This window comes from Ostrinia nubilalis, chromosome 13 (genome assembly GCF_963855985.1).
Source record: "Ostrinia nubilalis chromosome 13, ilOstNubi1.1, whole genome shotgun sequence".
Taxonomy (NCBI): domain Eukaryota; kingdom Metazoa; phylum Arthropoda; class Insecta; order Lepidoptera; family Crambidae; genus Ostrinia; species Ostrinia nubilalis.
In genome coordinates this window covers 13,677,875-13,698,932 of record NC_087100.1, presented here as the reverse complement: position 1 = coordinate 13,698,932, position 21,058 = coordinate 13,677,875, and the positions used below count along the sequence as shown (strand labels likewise).

Sequence of the window (21,058 nt, the reverse complement as noted above, 5' to 3'; positions counted from 1 at the left end):
TCTTGTCCTTTTCTAACACGCACATGATCAAATCATTCCTTCTTACTCGCTCGGTCACTTAGCAGAGCAGCGCTCACGGACTTCGCTCGAATGAATGAATGAAATTCATGTGATTCGTGATTTCGTTGACTGCGAAATTATAGCAGTCTATGTGAAGAAAAATAGCAGGTGTGATTAATGAAATTCATTTCATATGATTTTTCACCTGCTATTCATGAAATGTTCCATGCCTAAAAGATACCCAAGGGCCAATCAGGAAACTCCTTGAAAAAAGTAACATCTACTTTTTGTTTGTATTAATGAACTTTATGTTGAGAATCAACAAAGGAGATTTTAATGTTATTTTTTACTTTTTTTTACAAAAACAAAATAAAATCACTTCTTCACTTTGACAGCTGAAAGAAAGTCGTTTCATTTATACATTTTAATACATTATTCAGTAATTCATACATTTTATATTTAATTTATGTCATAAGCAACATAAATTTGGTGCCGAAACCCATACATTATTCACATTGGTTTTTTTGTGTGCTGCTGGAAAATTATCCCGAGGGCCAACGCCGGCATAGTTGCCGATTGCAGTAGATAATTATGGCTACTCAGGTTTGTGGTGACACTAACCAAAAAACCAAGCTGTTACAAGGGCAGTGCAAGGCCGCTATAACACGATGTGTTACCTTTTTGAACAAGAAGACGGACCCGAGTGCTTTCGAGTTGACGAACAGAAGGAAAGCAGTAGAAGAAGCGTTCGCGCGCTACAACCAGCTTGCGGACGAGGCCATTCTGCAAGGCCAGGAGGTGTTGGACGGTGACGAGGAGTTCGAGGACCGCTATTACGATGTCCTCTCCCGGATCGACGCTCTTCTGGACCGCCGCAGCAGTGCTTCGCCGCTGGGGTTTGCGAGTGCCGTGGACGCTTCGACGCCGCTGTTCGAGACTACGAGGCTGCCTCCGATAGAGATCCAATCGTTCGACGGTAACAACGTCGGTGCATACAAGCCATTCATAGAACTTTTTATGGCACTCATAGGCAAAAACTGTAAGTTGTCTAATGTTCAAAAATTATTTTATTTAAAGGGCTATTTAAAGGGCGAGGCTTTAAGTCTTATAAATAATTTGCCTCTCATAAACCAGTCGTATGATGACGCCATTGCTTTATTGATTAGAAGATACGACACCAAGGGACTGTTAATAAAAACGCATGTTAGTGCTATCTTAGATCTGCCTATTTTAACGCGTGGCACTGCCCAGGCCATCCGTTCCTTGGTGTCGCAGATTTCGCAGCAAATGAGCGCGCTACGCAGCTACGATGAGCCGGTTGAAAGCTGGGACTCCATATTGGTTTGCATTATGATGAAGAAACTAGATTCGCTTACTTTGAGATTATTTAATGCAGAACAGGACTTTCGTAGCATGCCCAGTATGGAGTCTCTGCTGTGTTTTCTGGAGAGACGTGCTATCTCGCTGGAGGCTAGCTCGTCCAGCGACGCGGACCGCTCATCAAAGCCTTCGAACAGTAAGTCCCTTCATATTTCAGACTGTGTGACCAAATCCAATAAGAGCAAACCAGTTTCTTGTATATTATGTAAAAACGGTCACAGATTGTATAAATGCCCAAATTTTACTCTCATGCCTGTTCCTGAAAGGCTTGCATATGTAAATAAAAATGATTTATGCTCAATTTGTTTAAATAAGCACGAGCAAAAGTGCAGATATAATTTCATTTGTACAATATGTAAAGGAAAATCTCATAATACATTGTTGCATGATAGTTCATTTCAGCTATCTCATTCTGTAAATAATTCATTGAAAAAACCTGATGATACTACTCAGTTTTGGGCGAGTGTTTTGACAAGTATATTCCTGTTTCTGAAGTGAGTACTAATAGCAATAGATATCCAATTTGGTATAGTAATCCATTGAAGAAAATTATTAAAGAAAAAAGCAAAATTCACAAGAAATGGAAACGGTTTAACAACCCTCGCGATTATAATGAATTTGCGATACTCAGACAACGTGTACGATTGTTGCAAGATGCCTGCTTCAAGAAGTACATTGCTACTATAGAGAATGGAATGTGTAAAGGTCCTAAAGCGTTTTGGTCTTATATAAAATCAAAGAGAGGAGGCTCGCAACACCCTAACCATTTTATTCATGACGGGGAGACCTTGACCGATGGCAATGTTATTTGTGATGCCTTTAATAACTACTTTCATAACATGTTCTCTAATCCCCAAGATAATGTCATCCTTAATAATTTAGATAATGGCGATGAGATTACAGGAGATATTATAACTAATATCGACATTCAGCATGAAAGAGTGGTGGGGCTGTTGGAAAGGCTAGACGCTTCCAAGGGGCCAGGTTGTGATGATGTACCACCTATCTTCTTAAGAAACTGTGCTGAATCATTGGCTTTTCCTATAACCCTGTTATTTAACCGATCAATAAGGGAGTGTATTTGTCCCACTATCTGGAAAAAAGCCTTCGTAATTCCAGTGCATAAGAAGGGGTCTAAATTACAAATACAAAACTATAGGCCGATCTCTATCCTTAACACTCTTAGTAAATTACTTGAAAAAGCTGTATTTGAAAGTATTTACCCCATCATCAGCAACTCCATATCCACTCATCAACATGGCTTTTTAAAGAAAAAATCCACTGTCACTAACCTAGCTGAGTTTACAAATTACGTTCTATGTGAAATGGAAGGGGGAGGGCAGGTTGACGTGATCTACACCGATTTTGAAAAAGCTTTCGATCGTGTCGATCACGTCATCCTGATCAACAAACTATATACACTCGGTATTCGAGGGAATCTGTTGAGATGGGTTGAGTCCTATCTAACTAACCGTTCTCAAGCAGTGGTCGTGGGGGGATACAAATCAGACTTCTTAAATATTCCATCCGGGGTTCCTCAGGGATCTCACCTTGGTCCTCTCTTTTATTGTGCTTATATATACGACATCCACAGATGTTTTAAATACTCTAAACATTTGTTATATGCTGACGATAAGAAAATATATATGAAAATTAATTCTACTCTAGACTGTGAACTTATTCAACATGATCTTAACTCTCTTTATACGTATTACATGATGAATAATATTAAGGTAAACATAAAAAAATGTCAATGTTTAAGCTTTAGTCGTAAAAACACAATAATTAATTATCCGTATAATTTTAACAACACGATCATTGAGAGGACCAAGATAGTGAGAGACCTGGGAGTCTGGTTGGACTCTAAAATGCTCTTGTCCGAACATATTGACCACATCACAAAGCAGGCTTACCGCAACTTAGGCTTTCTAATGAGATCTGTCAAGCCATTTAGAAACATCCATAGTTTGAAAGTGGTTTACTACGCTTACTGTCGAAGTATCCTTGAATACGCAAGTGCCATATGGTCTCCTCAATACAATAAATACATAGACAGAATTGAGAGAATCCAAAAACTTTTTGTAAAGCACCTTAACTACAAGACCCACAGACATAGCGTATCTTACGAGGACGACTGTCGTCACTACTCACTCATGCCTCTTAAATCTCGGCGTGAGTTACTAGACATGTCTTTACTACATGATATTGTAAATAGTAATATTAATAACCCTATTTTACTTGAACAAATTCAGTTCCGTACCCCCAAGTATCGCACGGCCAAGACTCCTTTGTTCAATGTGCCTTTGCACCGCACTAACTATGCCAAGAACTGTGTTATGTCTCGTTTGCTTAGCACCTATAACAATAATCATAGTGAAATAGATTTATTTAATCTCTCAAAGGGTTCATTAAAACAGCAAATAGTTCAGGCATACATGGATATGGATGAAACCTAATCATTACCATTGTATGAGTTGGATATGACATAATTATGACACAATTGAACAGATTTTTTTTTTTTTCTTTTATCCTTTTATTCTGAAATCCAAACATCACACCTTCGTCTTTGTATTTCCTGTTGTCTAGGAGCTTTCTATCCTCGCCATGCGCCAGCCAGCACATCTTGTTTTTATTTTTGTAACCTAAAATAACAAATTACATTATTTATTCTGTTGTTCCTACACACTTAAATTAGCTGTGAGACTCTGTAATTGGCTAGAGTTATATAATGTACTACTCTGTAACATGTAAATTGTCGACCAAGCTGTTGAGTTTCCAAATAAATAAATAAATAAATAAATACTGTAAATAATAATGCGTGTCATTTTGAGTCTGTAAATAGCGATTCGCAAATTTTATTGCCCACAGTGAAAGTCGCAATTCAAGGGCCAAACAATCAACGGCATGTTGTCAGAGCATTATTAGACTCTGGGAGCCAAACTACATTTTGTACTCAGGCTCTAGTAGACAAATTAGGCCTCAATGTATATAATCATCCAAAAAATATACTTACATTGGGTCAAAACTCAACAAAGGTGCAAAAGGCAGTTGATTTATGTTTGATTTCAATGTCTGAGGATTTTTCATTGAATATTTCATGCTCAGTTGTACATAAAATAACTTCACTGTTGCCTCAGTGTAAAGTAAATGTAAATAATTTTGTAATACCATCCAATATCACATTGTCTGATGTTGATTTTAACATTCCAGGCGAGGTGTCGCTACTGTTGGCCACTGACATCTTTTTTAAAATAATCAAAGATGGAAAAATTGAAGGAGGCCCAATGGATCCAATACTTATCAACACGCGGTTTGGCTACGTGGTATCTGGATTATCAGGTGACTTCAAACCATTGTCTAATAATATGTCGATCGCCTTGCACTCGCAAATGACTCCCGAGTTGAATGTTGACAGTCTTGTTAGGAGTTTCTGGGATTCTGAGCAGGTACCTAAGGTATTTAACGAATCCTTGCAAGAGCACGAATTTAGCGAGGAGCAGTTTGTTAAATCGGTCAATCTAAAAGACAATCGTTTTGAGGTCGATTTGCCCGTTAAGGTCGATTTAGATACAATTAATCCTTCAGACTCCTTTTCTCTCGCGCTGCAGAGATTTTATAACTTAGAGAAACGATTCAAAAAGGAGCCTGAATTTCATTCAATGTATGTTGATTTTATAAGGGAATACCTTGAATTAGGTCACGGAAGGTTAATTGATGTGTCACAATGTAGTCCTGAAGAATTCCCTAAGTATTTCTTGCCCCATCATGCAGTCGTACGCACAGATAGGAAAACTAATAAGCTCAGGGTGGTTTTTGATGGGAGCGCTAAAGCAAAGGCTTCACCTTATAGCTTAAATGATATTTTATGCAATGGTGATGTCGTTCAAAGACAATTATTTGAAATACTCGTCCAATTTAGAACTTATGAGGTAGTTTTGATGTGTGATATTCGCCATATGTATCGCCAAATTTTAATATCTCCTAAATATAGAGTTTTACAAAATATTTTGTGGCGAGAAAATCATAACGATGATTTAAAATGTTTGCAGTTGCAAACAATTACCTATGGGTTAACTAGTTCCGCTTTTTTAGCAACTCGTTGCCTCATCGAGCTTGCAAGAATTCACGGGGCGCGCTTTCCGCTTGCCGCGGAAGCTTTAAAAAATAATACATATATTGATGATGTAATTGTAGGAGCCGCTAGTACCGAGGAAGCCGCTCTACTTAAACAAGAATTAATCGCTTTGTTGCGTTTAGGTGGTTTTGAACTACATAAGTGGTGCTCCAACGATTCAAATATACTGTCTGACATTCCACAAGAAAGTTTAGGCTTTGATACAGTCAAGTTTGATCATCATGACCCACTTGTTATAAAAACTCTCGGAGTCAGTTATGAAGTGCAAGGGGATCAATTTAAATTTGCTGAGCCTAAATCTCATAATATTGACGCACCTACAAAAAGAAACGTGTTGAGTTACATTAGCAAGTTTTTTGATCCATTGGGTTTGATCAATCCTATAATTGTCAAGGCCAAATTATTACTTCAAAAGATATGGTTATGTCAGTTAGGTTGGGATGAACCTCTCCCACAAGATTTGTATATATTATGGCTGAATTTTTATAATGAGATGCAATCTATGTCTCCTATTCATGTACAGCGAAATTTACAAATGTCTAATGCTGATGCGATTCAAATCATAGGTTTTTGTGACGCCTCTTCAGAAGCCTATGGTTGCTGTATTTACATAAAGGTTGTCAAGGATGGTGAATGTCAAATAAATTTGTTATGTGCGAAGTCACGGCTCGCTCCTATAGACGGTAAAATGACTATTCCTAAGCTTGAGTTGAATGCCGCGGTACTACTAGCTAAACTGACATGCTCCATCCAAGATATAATGCCACAAATATCTGACTGTATTTTATTCACTGATTCAAAAATAGTTTTAAGTTGGTTAAAGACGTTGCCTGTTAAACTTCCAGCCTATATGGGCAACCGAGTTGCTGAAATTAACAAATGTAAAGCTACTTGGCTACATATTCCTGGGTTGCTAAATCCAGCTGATGTTTTATCCCGAGGAACTGATCCAAATCAATTGCAGGGAAATAATTTATGGTGGCATGGACCTGATTTTTTGGCAGGAAATAATTATAACATTTCTATGTCTAATGTAGAGTTGCCTATTTTGATCGAATGTAATGATAATAATCCAAGTTTGAGTTATCAAACATCTGAAAAACAATTATTTCCTTTGTTAGACAAGGTTTCAAGCTTTGGAAAAATGATTCGAATCATGATTTATGTAATGAGATTCATTTCAAAATGCAAAAGTAGTTATGATGTTAATACTTCCTTGTCTCAAGAGTATAAAAATGCAAAGTTAAAGATTATACAGCTTGTACAGGATCATTTCTTTAGTGAGGAAATCGATTGTTTGCTAAATGGTCGTCCTATCAAATCAAATTTGCAAGCTTTACATCCATTTTTGGACTCTAACAAAATGTTAAGAGTAGGTGGTCGTCTTCAGCAGGCCAACCAGCTGAGTTACAACAAAAGGTTTCCTTTAATATTACCAAAAAGATGTAATGTTACAGCATTAATAATCCAAAATGAGCACATTTCATTATTGCACGCTGGTTTAAAACTAACTCATAGCAGTCTGATGCAAAATTATTGGATTGTTAATGCCGTAAGAGAAATTAAAAAGGTTATACATAAATGTTTAACATGCTTTAGACTTAAATGTCAAGGTACGCAACAACTCATGGGATCTCTACCGCGTGATCGTATAGTACCAGCAAGGGTTTTTTCTAAGATAGGAATAGACTATTTTGGACCTGTTCATGTGAAACAGTCTTCTTTGCGTCGGTCTGTGATTTCCAAGGGTTACGTTTGCGTTTTCATTTGCTTTGTAACTAAAGCAGTTCATTTAGAAGCAGTGTCGGACTTAACCACTGAATGTTTTTTAGCTGCTTTCAAGAGATTTATTTCCCGTCGCGGAATGCCGACAGATGTGTACTGCGACAATATGAGTACTTTTAGAAGTGCCAATACTCAACTTACACAATTATACAAAAATGAGAATCATATTGAAATTATTACAGATTTTGGAGCTAAAAAAGGTATTCAGTTTCACTTTATTCCCTCGTATAGTCCCAACTTTGGAGGCTTATGGGAAGCCGCTGTCAAATCAGCAAAGCATCATTTTAAAAGAATAGTGGGCATAAATTCTCTAACTTATGAACAATTAAATACATTAATAATAGAGATAGAAGGTATCTTAAATTCTAGACCCTTAACTTCAATGTCTCAGGATCTCTCTGATTTCTCTTTTTTGACACCTGGTCACTTTTTGATCGGTTGTCCAATCACTGCATTACCTGAGCCTGACATTACACCTGTTCCGACTAATAGGCTGCGATTTTGGCGCAGATGCTTACAAATGAAGCAGCACTTTTGGCACGTTTGGAATAGAGATTATATTTCTATGCTTAACTCCCGAACTAAATGGTTGAAGGTTTTGCCAAACTTAAAAGAAGGCATGCTAGTGCTTATCAAAACAGACAATTGTCCGCCTTTACAATGGCCAATGGGTAGAATAGAAAAGATTTTTGCTGGACCTGACAACATGATTAGAGTCGTTAATGTAAAAACCAGTAAAGGTTCCTATAGGCGGTCAATTTCTTCTATAATTGTTTTACCAGTCGATTGAATTTTTAATCTAACAAGGTTGTTATAATTTATGTTACAATTTGAAAATTTTATTTAAATAGTCATTGCAAGTATTAATTATTTTCATTGTAATGTTAACTATTTGTTTCATACTTATTCATATCCGTTAAGATTAATTTTAATGCGTGTCGCATTTCGCGCGCTAAACTATGTTGAGAATCAACAAAGGAGATTTTAATGTTATTTTTTACTTTTTTTTACAAAAACAAAATAAAATCACTTCTTCACTTTGACAGCTGAAAGAAAGTCGTTTCATTTATACATTTTAATACATTATTCAGTAATTCATACATTTTATATTTAATTTATGTCATAAGCAACACTTTATATAGCTTTTGCTCGCGTCTTCTCTCGCGTGGATTGATACTATCGTTATAAATAATAGTCCGAAGTCTTTAAATAGACTTCGGACGCAGGTCGGCCATAATAAGGACAATCTGTTCAAGTGGGGATCCTCAGATGGTTCAAACTTGGAGTGCAAGTGTGATAGTGTTGCCTAGTCGATGAAGCACATGATGTCGTGCCCTACGTGCCCAAACAACTGCACGCAGGAAGATTTAATGAACGCTACTGACAACGCCACTCTTGTGGCGGAGTTTTGGGCTGACGCTGTGTAGGTTTGTTGTCGACACGACAAGAAGAAGAATAATAGCTTAGGTGTTAAACAGTCTTTGTGTGGAAAACAAACGCAAACTTTGACATTTAAGGTTCGGACAAACCAACGCGTGCAGCCGGCGTGCACGACGGCGATGGCGATGGCGACCACTGCGCGTGCAAAAGTTGTTTCACACTGCCGCGACCTCGATGGCGATCACTACGCGTGCAGGTTGTCACTGTCACGCACACTGTCACTTTCGCTTTCCAGGCGTTATCAGTTTTGTTGTGCAGAGAATTATCCCAATTTTATTTTAAAATGTTATCTGATACCGATAGCGAAGTTGAAGAAGCATTACTTCTATCGGCATTGATTGAAGACGAAGAGAAAGAAGAGAGGTAAGTCAGTCAAGTCAATACACATACCTACGCTCGATATTACTTGATAATGCCTCATTGTATTTTTTTGCTTTTCAGAAGAACAAGAATATGGGTTCATGATATTAATAAATCCAGAGAATGGGAAGGTGAATTTCATACTTTGCACGGGAAGTTACGTGAAGATGAAAAGCGTTTTTTCATTTATCATCGAATGTCAATTGAATGCTTTGATGAACTTGTGAATTTAATCAGAGACTCAATTAAAAAAGAGACTACAAATTTTCGCATTCCTATATCACCGGAAGAACGACTATGTATAACTTTAAGGTAAGTTTTAATAAAACAGTAATTTAAAGTGGGACGTCCACCCACAAGGTGGACCGACGACCTGATAAAGGTAGCAGGAAGGCGCTGGATGCAGGCCGCTACCAACCGTGCGATGTGGAAGTCATTGGGGGAGGCCTATGTTCAGCAGTGGACGTCCTGTGGCTGAAATGATGATGATGAATTTAAAGTCAATCTTAGGGTCTGTCTGTATTACAAAATCGGTAAGTATTTCTGTTTAAGTAATTTACAGTGCAAAAAATGTTTCAAACTTACTAAGCCTATTTTTATTCGATTATTATTATAAAACCAATGCTAGAATCGTAATAGTTAATCTTATTTAAATGTTGACCAATTGATAAAGTGGTTCGTAACGGACTAGTATTCTACAGATCCCGGGTTCGAATCCTGCACAATATAACAAAATTGTGGTGAACATTATTTGTTGTCTATAGGTCTGGGTGATTTCTATTTAAATTAAGTATGTACATATTTACGAAACAAGTTAAGCTATTTACTTATTTATTTATATTAATAACGAGAAACAATATTTTATTCAGTATTACTACTTTCGTTATTTGGAAACATACTGTAGAATTCAGAAATATCTAGTGTAGACCTTTCAGAGACAGGAGAACGTTCACGAATGTGTGCTAATTCTTGTTCCATTATTAGTTTTGCCATTTCAAACTTGACTATCGCTTGCCTTTCTGTCGAGAACTTTTTTATGGTCTTAGCATATCCAAGACAGATGAGGTCTAGTTCATCATAATTTGATCTCGTAGCATTACGGTTTTTAAGGTAATTTAATACTGTATTTGTGGATGATTCAGAAACATGTTGTGTTGAACTTCTTGACTTGGCTTTTGAGCCAATAGCAGTGTTTAATGTACGACGTGAGGTTGAAGGCTCATTCAAGTTTACCGATGATATGTGATTATAATCTACTGTAGTTGCAGCAGGTGCATCAACATTTTGAAACAATACATCAAATGAAGGCTCAATGGTCTCTGTTGTCGACATTGTAGTAGCAGTAGAATGTTGAGGTTCCGTGGGACTGAACGTAGGTGCAGAGTCAGTCGTAGCAGGTGATTCCAAGTTTTGAGACAAGAAAAGTGTTTGCGTTGACAGCGAATTTTCGGTACCATCTAATAAGTAGGGAACATTCGAATCGGTTGGGGTTAATTGAAAAAAACGCTTAAATATAGACATCTGATTTGCCCATGGCCAAGTTTTGTACCGATCCAATAGCTTTGCTTTTTGCCCTGTGTGAGTTTTTTCGGATCTTAGGTGCTTGGAGTAACAGTCTTTTAGGCCTTTCCATCTCTTTTTCACATTTTCACCTGAAAAATTAAATGAAGTCAAATGTTTGTTGCAGGTTCTTGGCTACTGGAGATTCTTACAAAACTATTGCACATTCTTTTAGAGTCGGATTTTCAACAGTTAGTTCGATTATAAAAGAAGTGTGCATAGTCTTGTGGGATAAATTACAGCCGATATACCTGCCTGAGCCGACAGAAGAAATGTGGGAAGCTTCTGTACGAGACTTCAGTAATATTTGGGGATTTCCAAATTGTTTAGGAGCCGTTGATGGAAAACACGTTACCATCAAATGCCCAAAAAACAGTGGCTCAGACCACTTTTCTTATTTAAAAAAATTTTCTATCGTGTTGATGGCAATTGTAGACCCCCACTACAAGTTCATTGCAATTGACGTGGGAGCATTCGGGAAAAATAGTGACGGCCGTATTTTCGAAGAATCGGCTATAGGCCGTCGTTTGGCACAGGGTTCAATGAATGTCCCAGCAAACAGGCCATTACCTGGTGGCCAAGAATTGCTCCCATGTGTGCTGGTAGGAGATGAAGCATTTGCCTTAAGCTCGTATTTGATGCGCCCTTTCCCATATCGGCAATCAAGAGACAACCTCAGATTTACCACCTACAACAAACGACTCTGTAGAGCAAGGAGAGTTGTCGAAAATGCTTTTGGCATACTAGCTCAAAAGTGGCGACTTTTTTACCGACCTATGGAGGCAAATAGATCGACGCTTACGATCATTGTTAAAGCTGCATGCGTTTTGCACAATTTTTTAAGATCTAATCGTCAAAACGTACACTATGACAACACTCTGTTGGCACAAACAAATGCACAGCCAAATGCCTTCTCTCCACTACAAAATTTAAACCATAGAAGTACTAATTATGCATTCCATATTCGTGAACAGTACGTAAAATATTTTAATCCATAAATATTTACATGTAGAAACAGCTCGTATATCATTCCAATAGATTAAAAACAATGAACAGCACGGTCGTCGTCGTAACTATAATAATACGAGTATTATAAAGAGGAAAGATATTTTGTATTTTTGTGTCGAGTATTATAAAGAGGAAAGATTTGTATTTTTGTGTAGAGTATTATAAAGAGGAAAGATTTGTATAATTTTTGTGTTTTTTAAATTTTGTAATATGTTTGTATTTAATGAATACGCTCCGAAACTACTGGACCGATTTGGAAAATTATTTCACCATTAAAATCTTTTTTATTTTTTTAATAATAGGCTATGGGTAACGTGTTTTCCATCAATTCGTTCGTTTCAGCCGAATGACATGGGCCTCCCCCAAGGATTTCCACAAAGACTGGTCCTGCACCGCCCGCATCCAGGCACCTCCTGCCTATCCATCAGTTACCTATTTATATTTTTTTTTGTATAATATTACCTATAAATCTAACCCTGCGAAGCCGGGGCGGGCCACTAGTAGTAATATTTTGAAGAAAAAAAGATTTGTATTTTTGTATGTTTGTATTGAATAGGCTGCTGAACCAATTTGAAAAATTCTTTCAAAATTAGAATCTTTTTTTTTTACCCGAATGCGCCAGAAGGAGAGTTATGTTTTTTCTGATTAACATAGGCATATTTTTTTATTTATACGTTTTAAACTTTTTGTTAAATAAGTACCTAAGCTTTAGCTAACCGAGCGAAGCCGCTATTCAATGAAAAATGTTTCATTGTGGATTTATATGTGAATGGACTGCAGGTTACTTACCTATTTATATAAGAAGTGTATTTTAAACAAAATATGAATAAAAATTATAAATAAACTAACCACTCGTTCCAAGTTTTTTTCCTATTGTATCCCACACCTGGTCTTTTAATCTATTATTTTTATAATCAGAATGAGAGGTATCGTATAGAATTGGGTATTTATGCACCTCATTGATTATTTCTTCGCAATCCATTTTAAATTAAATATGCTAAATTGTTATTTGAAGTAATAACTAGCATAGTACTTTATTTTTAATTTTTTAGATCGATAGTCTTCTTCTACTTCTTATTTTGTTTATGGCCAAGTCTGGTATATTATGGCCCACAAAGTGACCTCCCCAATGAATTCCGAAAAAGTTTCGTTTATATTTATCTATACTTATAAAATTTATTTATTTGAAATTTATTAATAGTCTTAGAGGTTGATACCTATCAGGGTTCTCGAGAAAACTAGAATAATTTGTTTATTACATTAAAATAAATTCTGATATCGATACTTCATGCTAAAACCTTTTTTATTATTCACGTAGGTCAGACTAGTGACATGGTTATGATTAATTCATTTTTAATTGTAAAACCTTTTTAACAGATCCTACTTACTATTTATTACATCGATTTTAAAAAACAGAAACGTCACAGTGACAAATTTCGCGATGATCGCTGATCGCTGCGTGCAGACGCTGCATAGATCGCCGCGACCAATGACAGGACGCGTTGATGTGAACACATCGCTACAAATTCATACACGCTGTCTGGTCGCCATCGCCATCGTCATCGTGCACGCCGGCTGCACGCGTTGGTCTGGTCTAACCTTTATAATATTAGTAGTAAGGAAAGAAGTATGATAGAATACTTTGTTACAATGTTTGGATTTTTACAACATCTTAAGTCACGAACAATGCTGTAAGTCTTAGAGACTCGGCACTAGCTTAGCGTTTCTCGAAATTGTACAAAGAAAAATAAACTTTAAAAGCTCAAGTTAAGTTTCTTCTTGAAGTTTCAAGAGAAATAAGCTTTTAACGTTTCTCGTCTGAAGAAATAATTGAAGTCAAGTTTTCAGAGCTCTCATGTTTTCATTTAAAATGTAAGCTCCACAATAGCTGTTATCATTTTTACCAGGTAAATATTGTTCTAAGAATATATTTTAGAGAAATTACAAGATGAATTAAACTCTTCTTCTCTGAACTAAATACACGACACAATCATTATTTTGTAACAGAGCATTATTTTTTAAAGTTAGGTAGGTAGTTATTATTTACTGAAACTCTTGAAAAAGTCTCTTCTTTATCCTACTACGTAATACTTAATGAGTTTATATTATTTGATAGTCCAGCACTTAACTCAGTGCCTGAGGTATGAGAGGGGCTGGCACGGGAGGGGTGATTTTGACTAGAGATGAAACGGATAGTTGTTTGGCCGGATACCGGATACCGGATATCCGGCCAGCTGCTAGGCCGGATAGCCGGATATCCGGCGGCCGGATAGTTGGCCCATTGTCTCGTTGCATGTCGTGACGATTTTAGCGTCGCACAGGTGCTTCGAACGCGATCAGTGGGTCTGTCTAGTCACTAGACAAGTCACACATTTCGAAAATCGAATCCGTCCGAATCCGAATAGAATGTCAGATTTTGCAACTTGTCTAAGGGGCAGATCAATTCGGGCGATTCCGGTTGCCATCGTGAGTGTGTGATTGAATAACGAAAATTAAATTAGTTTACTTACTGCGTAATCTGACTGAACTCGCAAATTTTCATTTGGCAAAACAACTTAAATATTGCAAACTTTTAATTCGCAAATGTCGTTTTTGGCATATTATTGTTTAGCAAATTATTGTTTGGCAAAGTATGTTTTGCCAAATGTTTCATTTGGCAAAAATATTTTACGATAAACTATTTACAAAACAATTTGATTGGTGCATAGAATGGAATACAAATTAGCTTGTGGTTATTATTTTTTTTAGTGGGTAGTTAATATAAAATTTGTTCTAAATTATTTTTCATATTTCATTGTTTTTATCGAAATTTCCAAATTATTCATTAACAATAGAGGTGATTCTAGCGCTCGGCGGCCGCTGCCGCGGCACGTAATATTTGCCAAGTAAAATTTTGCCAAATGATAATTTGACCAAATGAATTAGTTGCGAAAAGTACAGTTGCTAACAGTTTATTTGGGAAATGAAACTTTGGCATTTGGTGAAAAGTAATTTGGCCAAACGGAAGGACTGAACTACATCATGTCATCAGACCATGAGTGAAAAAAAATCGCCTATTTTAATTGGTTATATTTCGACATTAACAGATATTTACTATTTATGTATTCGTCATTAGAGTGAATAGCCCAGAAAAAGAAATTAGTATTTTGAAAGGCTTTTTTGTAACTTTTTGGACTTTAAATAAAAGCCGTCATTATTATAAGCCATTTTATTGATATTTACCTCAAAGATTGATGCATTTCACTTTATTGTCGTAGTTTTTTAATATCCGGTATCCGGCCGGATAGTGAGTTACTATCCGGTATCCGGCCGGATAGTAAATTTAGGCCGGATATCCGGCCTACCGGATAGTTACCGGATATCCGTTTCATCTCTAATTTTGACATAATTATGACGTGACAGAACGTACAAATCTGAAATCTCGCTGACATTTTTGACGTAACAAAAAACTATAGGTAGGTAGGTACAATGCGTACCGGGTCTTCAGCTTCATAACTGATTTTGATTGAAAAATTACCGCCACCATAACCCTCTGTAAACAAAGCGAACACTAACCTTAATTCACTAAAACAAAACTGAAACACATCCTTGTTTACCAGCTCAGATTCTCTTTGATTAACGACGTGCATTTCCTCCGAGAAAAATCTGTGAAGCTCATGTTTTGACAAGCTTCTAGTTGCCGTGCCAAACTTGTCAGTGGCTGGGCGTTGCTTTACGTTCGTCGGTCGGTCATTGTTCTCTAATATGTCATTAGTTTTATTTATAACGTTAATTCTAGACGTTGACACTGGCTGTTTTCAATCTTATAAAGAAAAAAACAAAAAACTATGAATGTTCGAAATACAAAATTTTGTTTGACGTCGACTGTTTTTTTTTCGCGGGAAAGCGATGACAAATTAATGTTTCTAATACAAGCTGTTACACAGGAATGTAGTTTTGTTTCGTTACAGAATAATCTTGTTAAAGTTATTATTTATTACCCGTATCTGTTTTAAAAAATGGGAACGATAGGAAGAGGATACTGACTTTTCGAGCATGACATAATTTAAGGAAATTGTATCATAAATTTTCCTTATCAGCTGTCATTGTTTTAATTTAATAAACTTTTAAGTCACTGATCGATCACAAAGCATTAACTTCAGGTTAATGCCTAAATATATTGATACCAAATAATTTAAGGTGTACTTACTCGTATTTTGCATAATTTCAAACAACATTGTTTTCTTGCTCGTATTTCAAGATTATCAAATTGAGTTACGTATTGGCGCGCAAAGAAAAGAATTTGGGAAACATAAGTCCAAATAAAAGAGTAATATTAATAACAAAAGTTCATTTCGGGGAAACTCAAGAAGCCTCATAGGTACGAATGTAATAAAATGTCGGGTTTCCCCCATAGGCCATCCTTATATCATTATACGCATAAGCAGTAGACCCACTTGAAAAAGTATATTTTGGAGAAAAAACAGCAGTTACAGGTTACAGCATTGTAAAAATGTACAAAAAATTATCACTGAAAAAAAACTTCAGTACCTAATAAGTATATTATTATGCAGCTTTCCACTAGGTATAATAATCATAAATTACGCAAATCAAAAAATCCACATACGAGTTCAGTAGCTCTTGATCACTCATGTTGATGATGATGAAGTGAGTTGATCCTTAATTTCTAATTTCTCTTATTTTGTTCTGATTAATTTCATTACGGGCATTAACTTTAAAGTTAACAGGTCCTCTAATAAGTTTCCCTGGCTAGGTTTTTGGCTGATTGTCGAGCTGTAGATACTTTCGTACATCTTATAAGTATAGCATACTAGCGGTCGCCCGCGACTTCGTACGCGTGGAGGTAAAACGTACTTACCTCCTCAGGGGTTGAATTTTGCAAAATCCCGTCTTAGTGAGCACCTACGTTCTAAAAGGAACCCTCATGCAAAATTTGAGACTCCTAGCACTTGTAGTTTCTGAGATTTCGTGATGAGTGAGTCAGTATTGACTGACTGCAGGGACCTTTCGCTTTTATAAATATAGATTAGACTAAGACTTAGTTTAACTACCTTTTTGTGCCCAAAAAATTAGGGAAACGGGTCTACTTATACCAAACTCAGTTGTATTTCTACATGTCCAGTATTGAATTTTATTAGTGTTACGAATGTTGGGAAGATAACTCTCATTTTGGATTACAATATCGTAACTTGTGTTAGGTATTTGGGAACTGAAATGTATTGTGTGCCAAATAGAGAAGGCTTTTGAGATAAGTTATTGGACGCACATAGAATTATGTTGGCTGGATTCCACGTTATGATCATAATGTATTTTTGAAGCTGCAACGGTGCAGTAAAGGGAAAGATGCTTTAGTATTCGTTCGTTCGTTCGTTTCAGCCGAATGACGTCCTCTACTGGACAAAGGCCTCTCCCAAGGATTTCTACAACGATCGGTCCTGTGCTGCCCGCATCCAGACACTTCCCGTTTTAGTATACTTGTTTATTATTTACTACTCTCTAAGTCTCCTCATAATGTACTTTCGAAAACTTAAAGACTGGCTCCGGAAAGCTACATATTAAGTATTGGACAATACTAGCACTTAAGCTGAAAAGTTCATTGTACACACAAAAACAAATCAAACTATTTAAATCATTAAAGTTATACATGACAATTCATTTAAACCACTAATTTATTTGTGAGAATGTGAACTACATTCTTATGAGACTACCACGTCTGGACCGATCGCTTTCTGTGTTATATTTTGCAGTCGTATTTATTTTTAAGGAATCGTTTCCTTGACGTAACTTTTCGCCATCAATATTTAAGCCACTTTTTCACTCGAGATCAATTACTTTTACGTTAACTTTCAAAACAAAAACCGTAAAAAGTTTTTATTAATTTTAGAACTTCGTAATTTGGTGTTACTTTGGTCGTTAATACATTTTGTTGATAACAAACACTGACAGGTGATAAACTTAAGGGCACCAGCTGTAGGTAAAAATATTTTAATGATTTGGGGTTCGGAGCTCACAATCGTGAAAATAAAAAAAACACTATCGTGTCAATGAACCCTAACCCCTACTTCGCTTCTTGCCTTATTTCACTCACGTGAGTTAGAACAATTTTACTTTTCCAACAACCTTTTCTACTTACGTGACACATGTAATACCCGTAATGAAGTTACTCTGAACTATTGATTTCTACGAAACAAACTTTTCAAATTAGGCTCTCTGCCTATACTTTTGGGACAATGAATAGCACCCTGCATTCAAACAGAAGGTTTCTAACACAGCTGAGACGACAATATAATCAAGCCGACGTCTGAATAAGGTTGCTTTATCTAGACAGACGGGGAGCGCCATTCAGGCTGCATTATACTAAACAGATGCGACTGCCATTGTTTACCGGCGCCATTTTGATAAACAGTATCGGAAAACTTGTCTACCCTCGCCGCGGGACTATAACTTCGCGCCTCGAACTGGATTCCCGCTGACACACTTGTGACTTAACCGGTGTTTTCATTTTGTATGGATTTATTTCACGACACAGTTAATGCACTGAATGACGCTGTATTTAGTGCGAACAACAGACCATTAGCAAACACATACAACTCGTATCAACGCATCCACGAACTTCGCAAAGGACGATCCGAGAGGGCGCGAGCCCGCATCGTTCCGGCTATTTTTACCTCAAAGTTAACCCAAATGTTCTCGTATCACGACTGATTTATGGCAACCTCGTAAACGCTACACTCCAGTGATTCACGGCGAAGCTTTTAAATTTTTAACCGTGTTTCGCTGATCTGCGTCTCCGTTCTTCCGCTTACGCAGAAATCCAGAATCGGCACTTAAAAACTCATCGGGCGCCGCGGACGACTGCCAAGTTTCGAACCGAACTGATGGAAAAACTTTCAAATATAGTCGGAGGTGAACGAACGGCTCGTTCCTAGCACTGACCTCCTTTCTGCGTGATGTTGAAAGTGCGGAGGCGATAGGAGTCCTCGTCGGGCTCCTCGGCCTCGGGCTGGTGGGTGGTGCGAGGGACGTCGAGGAAGGCGTTGGAGCGGCGCGGCTGGCTGTGCTGGCCGGGCGGCGGGCGGCGGCGGGCCGAGGCCTGACGCCGGACCTGCGGCGGCGTTTCCGCCTCAGCGAGTCGCGGCTCCGAGCTGTATCTGGCTCTGGTTTCTCTGTCCAGCTGCTGCTGCTGCTGCTGCCGGCGGTGGCGGACGGAGCGGCCGCCGGTGATGCGTGCCGACTGCGAGCGGGCGGCGGGCCGGCGGCGCGGGGCCGGCGTGGTCTCCGGCGGCGCCGCCAGCGCCTCCATACTGGCGGAGGCCGGCGCGCAGATCGACTGCGAGCGCTTCGTGCGTGCGTTCGAAGCCATGGTCGCGGCGGTACTGAGGCCGCCCGCCTTCCCCGCTGGGCGGGCGGACTTGTTGCATCGCGGATTATAAGATCACTGCTCTTTTAAATGTCACTAATTCGCTCCTTTGTAAATGACCGCTTTGTTTCTTTTGACGGCTGCATACGGTCGTGTATTAGAAAAGTTCCGGGTGATTCATTAAAACACTTGAGTGAACAAAACAGACGGTTGTAAGGTTTATTTTGGTGCGTCGTTGTAATTGATTTCTTTTTTTAGCGATGACTGCGGTTACGATTAATGATTTCGGGGAAACGTTACAAGTTGAAAGAGCTTTATTGGAAAGTTTTGATTATTCGGTTTATGTTAGCGTCGATGCGGGTATTCTATTAGAGATTTACACTGTTTTGAACCACTTTTAATAGTCACAAGTTCTTATTATGTTTAGTTGCCATGAACTTGTTATTACGACCTGTATTAATAGAATGAAACTAAAAAATATGTATATTTACATAGTTAAAAACTGTTATAATTTTATTTTAGAGAATAAATTAATAATAAAAACTTAATAATAAAATACCTAACCAATATTGATATTTAGGTATACATAATCTAATTACATAAATGAACATTTATAGTATTCGTATGTTCATTTAAATATTAATTAAAATCAAAAGCTTTCTGTATTGAGATGAAATTAAAATATTCAATTATCAGGTTCTAAAAATTAATTGAAGCCACTTCATTTGCAGTAATTAGATTTCACTGGCAGTCTTTTTTAGGGTTCCGTAGTCCTAACAAGGAACCCTTATTGTAAAAATGGTTTCACGTTACAAAAAGTAACTAATAATTTCCTTTCAATAACTTTACTCCAAAAAATACATGAAGATAATTAAATTAGAAACTTTTACTTGCTCCGGCTACTTTTAGTTCCCGTTTTTCCCTGAGGGGAAAAATTTTAATTCCTTTTCTTACAATGTGAAAGATCCCTCTCATTTTCCCTACTTATACAAATTTCTTGCCACTCTCTATTACAACGGGTCAGAGTTCAATTTGGAATGGTAGAGTCTATTGAAAATGGTCTTGCTTATTATTTTTAATAGGCGAGCCGCGAAGCAGTAAAGAGCCTTTTTTCATTCAACCATTTTGATGTGATTTAAAGTGCGAAAATCTCCATTACACCTATAGGGAAATTTATAGGGGTTTGGCATTGTTTAATTAATATAGATAAAATTTATAAAAGAGACCAGTGGTTATGTTCCTTCGTTTCAGTCATATGACGTCCACTGCTGGACAAATGTCTCCCTCAAGGATTTCCACAACCACCGGTCTTACTTTCCGCGATCTTAACCAGTGGTTATGTAACAGACGAAGGCGCTGGGTTGCACCATCTTACTTTAACTTTGACAAATACTCAATACTCAATATTTTATTGCATCCATTATGTACTTAAAATTAGAACATTATGGGCCCTGTAAGGCACGGCAATTAGGAGAGAGGAGGACCACCCTTGATCAACCGAAAAATGTATCAGAAGTTAGAGCCTAATAAATAATTTATCATTGAGATACTCACTTAAATATCTGTCAAACTCCTTATAAAAAGCACCGGTTATCGTCATAGTTAACGTCAAAGTTAGGTGGTGTAACTCAGCCTAAATCTATACCTAATAAATACTCCAATTAATTCAAGCTGTAGTTAATGAGAGGTTCAACTCGCATAACATAGTAGGTATTTTTAACGAAAAATTGGTCCAGGTGATATAGTAAAATTATGACGATATAACATGGGAACAATAAAAAAAAATTAATCAAGTTATTCATTAATCGTATCAATATCATTGAGAGAGGTTTTCGTATTTAATTTCAATGGAACTTTACCCCTTTTAGTATTATATTATATTATTCCAAGACAAAGGCAATTACAATCTACACAAATAAAATAAAGACCTGAAAACGAACGCAATCTCTTGTTTTCACTTTCAAATGACTTTTAAAAAACATTTTTAATTATTATTATCAATGTTCATGACTTTTAAATTGTCTATTCTT

General features: G+C 37.2%; 1 protein-coding gene across 1 annotated transcript in view; it reads right to left on the bottom strand.

Annotated features, from left to right (window-relative positions):
• The window catches only part of LOC135077340 (GTP-binding protein REM 1), a 183,258-nt gene extending 164,227 nt beyond the window's left edge, over positions 1-19,031 (bottom strand). The window contains exon 1 of the mRNA XM_063971866.1: positions 18,605-19,031. Coding sequence (XP_063827936.1) covers positions 18,605-19,031 — 427 coding nt within the window. The remainder of the gene's footprint in view (positions 1-18,604) is intronic.
• Between the last annotated feature and the right edge of the window lie 2,027 nt (positions 19,032-21,058).